The sequence below is a fragment of the Hoplias malabaricus genome, chromosome Y, assembly GCF_029633855.1.
Source record: "Hoplias malabaricus isolate fHopMal1 chromosome Y, fHopMal1.hap1, whole genome shotgun sequence".
In the NCBI taxonomy this organism is placed as follows: Eukaryota; Metazoa; Chordata; class Actinopteri; order Characiformes; family Erythrinidae; genus Hoplias; species Hoplias malabaricus.
In genome coordinates, this window is record NC_089820.1 from 2,957,040 (window position 1) to 2,962,823 (window position 5,784).

The 5,784-nt window shown below is 39.2% G+C and overlaps 1 protein-coding gene across 1 annotated transcript; it reads right to left on the reverse strand.

Moving 5' to 3' along the window:
• Positions 1–582: 582 nt before the first annotated feature.
• Positions 583–5,784, reverse strand: LOC136678292 (S-adenosylmethionine synthase-like). Its single transcript, XM_066656293.1, has 9 exons — positions 5,607–5,784; positions 4,665–4,742; positions 4,446–4,568; positions 4,105–4,217; positions 3,475–3,618; positions 3,160–3,378; positions 2,532–2,714; positions 2,243–2,376; positions 583–1,491 (listed from the first exon to the last, which is right to left on the reverse strand). The coding sequence occupies exons 1-9, from the start codon at positions 5,698–5,700 to the stop codon at positions 1,389–1,391; spliced, it is 1,191 nt and encodes a 396-aa protein (XP_066512390.1). The 5' UTR covers positions 5,701–5,784; the 3' UTR covers positions 583–1,388.

Consider the following 5,784-nt stretch of genomic DNA (forward strand, 5'->3'; position numbering starts at 1 on the left):
GCACGATTCCAGGTAGGCTCCGGTCCCACCGTGACCTTGAACTGGATAAACGGTTTCAGACAATGAATGAATGTGTTACAATTTTTTCAATTAAAACAGTGCTTGTGTAACTTTCAAAAGCAAGTTCACTCTAGATTGTGCTGTAAAAACGGACTATTCGCATGACTGTGATTCAGGTATTCAGTTTCTACCAAAAAAAAAAAAAAAAAATGTATTGTGTATGTATAAGAAAAAATGTGTAAGGTATTTCATTTTATATATCAACTACTTTGTATCTTCTGAATTTAAAGAATGAGACTTCAGACACCACGTCTCAGCTGATTTAATTCAAGGCATAATTAAAATGTAATTCTAACATAATACCACTGATATTTTTGATTGTCCCCATAATATACTTAGGAAGTCGTTCTATAATTTCCTAATATTCAAACCATATTCTTTCAACTTCATTCAAGTATATTCAGGAATATTCCAGCATTTACTGTTACACTTTCGAGATTCCTGTTTAATTATTACCATCTGTTGATGTATAGATGATTACAACTTCACAAAATTCAGAAGAATGAAAAAAAATTTATTGTTTAAAAAAACAAAACAAACAAACATTAAATAAATGTACTCAAGTTTATGAGAGAGAGAGAGAGAGAGAGAGAGAGAGAGAGAGAGAGAGATTGCATGTAAACAAGGCAGGTTTCTCTGTACAACACCAGCCAAACTTTGCAATCGGTCCAAGTGTAGGTATGGGGAAAATAACAAAATAAGTGAATGTCAGGAAGAGAATAAGCACCATTTACTAAACCAGAACTGCACTACATACCTCTTACAGCAGCCAGTGGCCTCCTTGTGGCTGGAACCCAAAGTTTTTCTGTAATACACTTTGGAACCACCAAAGACCACTGGAAAAAAGAAGAGTTACAAACTAAAATGCCATCTTCACCAATAGCTGCCCTACAAAGTAAAGCCTCTTTAAGTACACATGTAATGGTCTAGAAGCACAAATAAATAATGCATAAAGATACTGGTTTGGAACTCTGTCCTACAGTGTAGAAATGAGTTTGATTTTGGTTCGGTCAAGCCGTGAGCGATGTGTGCCTGGTGCATGCATTATGTCGCTAAGAGGAACTTTTCATGTAAGAGCACAACAGACAAAGTTCATTAATCAACACAATTAAACTAATGTGTTAAGATGTAGCCTTCTGTAGAAAGCCTGCTCTGATGATTTGCCTTTCGCAACTTGCAATTTTTTAGATGTTAGTTAAAAATTTACCATAATCAGATTAAAAGATGTCTTGGCAAATAAAATATGAATAAACATTTCCACTCTGAGCCATGCAGATTTCTCTGTAAGCTATGTCCGTAGGCCCAGGGGGGAAAGGTTTGACACTGGTTTAGTATTTCAGCTTTTTGGGAATCTCCCAAGGGAAAGAGTCGCGGCCAAAGTGGCCGTAGGCAGCCGTCCTCTGATATATTGGCTTCTTCAGCTGCAGGTCCCTGGAACACACAGGTCAATAGATTTAGCAACCGTCAAAAGCAAATATGATACAAAATAAATCACTGAACAGACTATACGTGAAGCACAAAATCACAGCCAGCCAGGAAGCAGAGGCTACTTACCCATTCAATGAAGAGGCGAAGCAACAGCTTGAAGTAGAGAGCAAATCTAATAACAATTCCATTGCTAGCAACTTCAGGCATTTGCAGGCTGGGTCTCAAATGTACACACCCCTTAGCGTACCACTCTACTGCTTATCCAAATTAACATGGCAAAATACCATAGTAACTTATTGTTGATGACTATACATGAATACATCAAGATCCAAATCACTTTGGACACAACGTGGTGTACAAAAACATTGCGTGGGTAGCCCAAGGTATGGTTATTAGAAGTCAAATTATTATAATGTTAAAGCACCTAGGAAGGTGCCAAGCTCCAAACCAATGATGCAGCAGCAGCATCATTACAGACAAACTGCATAAATAAGGAAAGTGAATTCAGCTCAGAATAAAGCCAAGTTGAGAAAACACCACAAAAAAAAGAAAAGAGTCTGGATCTGAAGAGTCCCTTAATTGAATAAATATGCAGTATGTAAATGCAATATAGGCTTTTATGCACAAAATACAGGGATGAAATGTCATTCCAAAGTTAAGCAGATTAGGAAGAACTGTAAGTAGTGGAGGAGTGAGCAAAGGTATGGTTAGTCCTACAGTCCACGATATGGAGCATTTTGTTTTGTGTTTTTACCTCACGATGACTCCTGGGCGCAGGTCAAAGTTTTTTCTGACAATGTCTAACAGTTCCCTTTCACTCTTCTGGGATGTGCCGTAGTGGAAGATGGAGATGGACAGAGGATGTGCCACTCCAATGGCATAGGACACCTGTCAGAGTTTGTAACAGCAAATTCAGCATAAATAACTTCAGGCCCTGCATATCCTTTGTTTTTGTTTTTTTTTGCCTATACAGCACAATAAATAATTGTCAGTGCTTACTATTTCAGAACTAGACTGTATTGTGTTTATGACACTTTTCTTACCTGTACAAGGACACGTTTGCAAAGCTCAGCTTTGACCAGAGATTTGGCTACCCAGCGGGCAGCATAGGCAGCAGAACGGTCCACCTTAGTGTAATCTTTCCCAGAAAAAGCACCTCCACCATGGGCACCCCAGCCCCCGTAGGTGTCAACAATAATCTTGCGACCTGTTAAGCCAGCATCACCCTGCAAACAGAAAGGGAATATTTAATGACAATTTTAATTGTTTTAAGGGTTACAGTGGATGGATTTGTTTATTTATTTATTTTTAAAAATGCCAGGTAATGCACAAATTTTACTTTAAATAAAATGGTTATGGTTATTCATGCAAAAGAGGACCATAAATTAACTTGCTAAATTAATGCATGTATATTTATTCACTCTCACTCGTTCTATGTTTGTAACAGGTGTTACTGCTTTGCATAAATAGGTAATAAATATTCATATGAATTAGTTGTTTGTAACAGTTAAAGCATTAAACAATACAACAGTTATTATAAACTGATTCTTCATTTAAATGGTTTTTAATATTTTAAAAAAAAAGGTTAAATAGATCAAAGGCATGTCTTGTTTTCAATGACAAAATCACAACACATAGATAAACCTAACCAGAATCTGGCTTTTTGATTACCTGAGGTCCCCCAATGACAAAACGGCCACTGGGCTGCAGATGGTAAACAGTATCATCATCCAGGTAGACACATGGTATCACAACCTTTACCACCTTCTCCTTCAGTGCGTCACGCATTTCATCCAGGCAAATGTCTTCATCGTGCTGGACTGAGACCACAACAGTATGGACGCGCACTGGCAGCATTGCACCACGGTCCTGCCTGTATTGAACTGTCACCTGAGTGGATCAGCAGGAAAACCATTAGTGCACCCATTACATGTAACAGGAAAAGGCAAAAAGAAATCTGAGATCAAAACCTTAAGCAGGGCTCACTTGGGTCTTGGAGTCTGGTCGGAGCCAGGGGAGAACACCATTACGACGCAGCTCGGCCATCTTTGCGTTAAGCTTGTGGGCAAGGACAACAGTGAGGGGCATGCACTCTTCTGTCTCATCAGTGGCGTAACCAAACATCAGACCCTGAGTTACAGCACAGTATTAAAAAACAAATAAAAACTCACATGAGAAAAACTGAATAAAAATCAAAGCTCACCTAGATTTGAAAATTTGTTCATTTGAATTACATATTAAAAACGTATGCCTGAGGGCAAAATAAACGCTACAGTTGGTGTGCCTTTTAAACAATAAATTCCAGACAGAGAACAGCTTTGTTTATAGAAGATATCCAACTATCAGCGGATATCAAACTGTCAAAATCATACTGCAGAGTAACAATTAACTGATTTGAGTCCATTATTTTATTATGTTGTTTAAAACAAATGTATTTAATTTCTTATTCCATCAAATAAAAAGACTGTTTGTAGAACAGTAGCCTTTTGCTAATAAAACAAATGATTCGGATGAATATGCTAAATTGTGAATAATCACGTTATAGTGACTATAACAAAGTTATAATTGAAATATAAAAAGCCTTGAGAAATTACTTCCTGAAAAGCAATGACTGACCTGGTCTCCGGCTCCAATGTCCTCCTCATTGCGGTCCAAGTGCACTCCCTGGGCAATGTCTGGAGACTGCTGTTCCAAAGCAACCAGCACATTGCAGGTCTTGTAATCAAAGCCTAGGAGTCCAGATGATGTAGATATTAGTTCACTGATTTTATTTTAAGCACGAACATTTGGCGATTCAATTTCCTGACCCACCACTGACGTGCAGCAGAAAACCTCAGTAATAAATCATGCCCTTTTTTGCTTACTACTCATTCGTGAACTATGTTAGTACAATATAAATAACAGCCACAAACGGATCAGCAGCCAGTGCTAGTGTATTACTGTGTACTGACACCAACCTTTTGTGGAATCATCATAGCCGATGTGTTTGATAGTGTCCCTAACGACTTTCTGATAATCTACGGTGGCACGAGATGTCACTTCTCCTGCCAACAGGATCATTCCAGTCTTGGCTACGGTTTCTGGAAAGAGCGATATGTCCGTACGTTAAAAACAATTTCACACACACTGACAGCGATTCAAGAAATCAATAGGAAACACAACTAATATGAATTTACCACATGCTACTTTGGCATCTGGGTCTTGCTTAAGATGAGCGTCGAGTACAGCATCACTGATTTGGTCACAGATCTTGTCTGTCAAAATACAAATAAGAACAAATGTGCAGACCTGTAAATAACACAGAATAACAGTAGTTTATTTAATCCCACGAGTGAAAATCAGAATTTGAACCTTGTTAACACGTTCGTCTGGTGATCTTTATGTGCCGGAAGTAGCATCATGAAGGATATAAACATATCACCTTAAACAAACTCTGCTTGGTGTCCTCTGCTCAGGGAATGCATTTATTAATGTGTTATTATTATATTCAGTTACGTTATTTGAATTATTCGAAAACACACACTACTCTTATGGGCTGGCCTGGTCTTTATTTTATTTATAGCCACTGTACAATGGCTGTAAAATGCAGTTTCAATCTGAGCCGTCAGTAGTGAGACGTTGCGCAATCGTGCCCTTCACCTTCTCTACCAGGGGCCAGATTACAGGCCAAAGACTTGGTGTGAAATGTAAACCGTTAAAACATAAGAAAAGCATAAAATACCTTCTACACATTTCACCATTAAACAAAACACTGCTATGGCCTTAAATCTTGTTTTCTAGGTCTAGGCCGGTCTAAGCGAGCTAGCTCTAGCCGCACGGCGCTCTTAAATCTGTCTTTTTCTTTTCGCTGGTTGTGAGTTTATGGTAAAATTCATACATTTGCAGCTGTCGTAGCCATAAACAATCCGAACCCGAAGAATATAAACCTCATGCCTGTATTAAAGCCCCGTTCGTGCCTTTCGCTCTAACACGTGTTTCTTCGTCGCCTCAGCACCGAGCATGAGGCTGCAATACCGGCTTCGTCATCGAGCTCTCCGTTCCACCTTAAATGTTCCCTGTAACTGCCGCACCGTTTAAGGTGGAACGGAGCACTGTTCTTTGTTGTCTGAGATTCTTACCTGGATGCCCTTCTCCCACGGACTCGGAGGTGAAAAGAAAACAGTCTTCGTCGATGAGAGCGTTGTGAAAACCGTTCATTTCTCCGTTCATCATCTTTGCGGCTTTTTTTCTCTTCTCCCGCGCTGTGGACCGCTTGGTGAAACCCTCTGTTCCTTTCCCAGACTCGCCGAGATGGTG

Bases quoted from the DNA above. Each gene is read 5' to 3' on its own strand.
- LOC136678292 (XM_066656293.1), bottom strand. From the start codon at position 5,700: ATGATGAACGGAGAAATGAACGGTTTTCACAACGCTCTCATCGACGAA. The intron at 4,569-4,664 runs GTAAATTCATAT...CGCTCTTTCCAG, and splicing joins AGATGCCAAAGTAGCATGTG to AAACCGTAGCCAAGACTGGA. The intron at 4,218-4,445 runs GTTGGTGTCAGT...CTGGACTCCTAG, and splicing joins CTATGATGATTCCACAAAAG to GCTTTGATTACAAGACCTGC.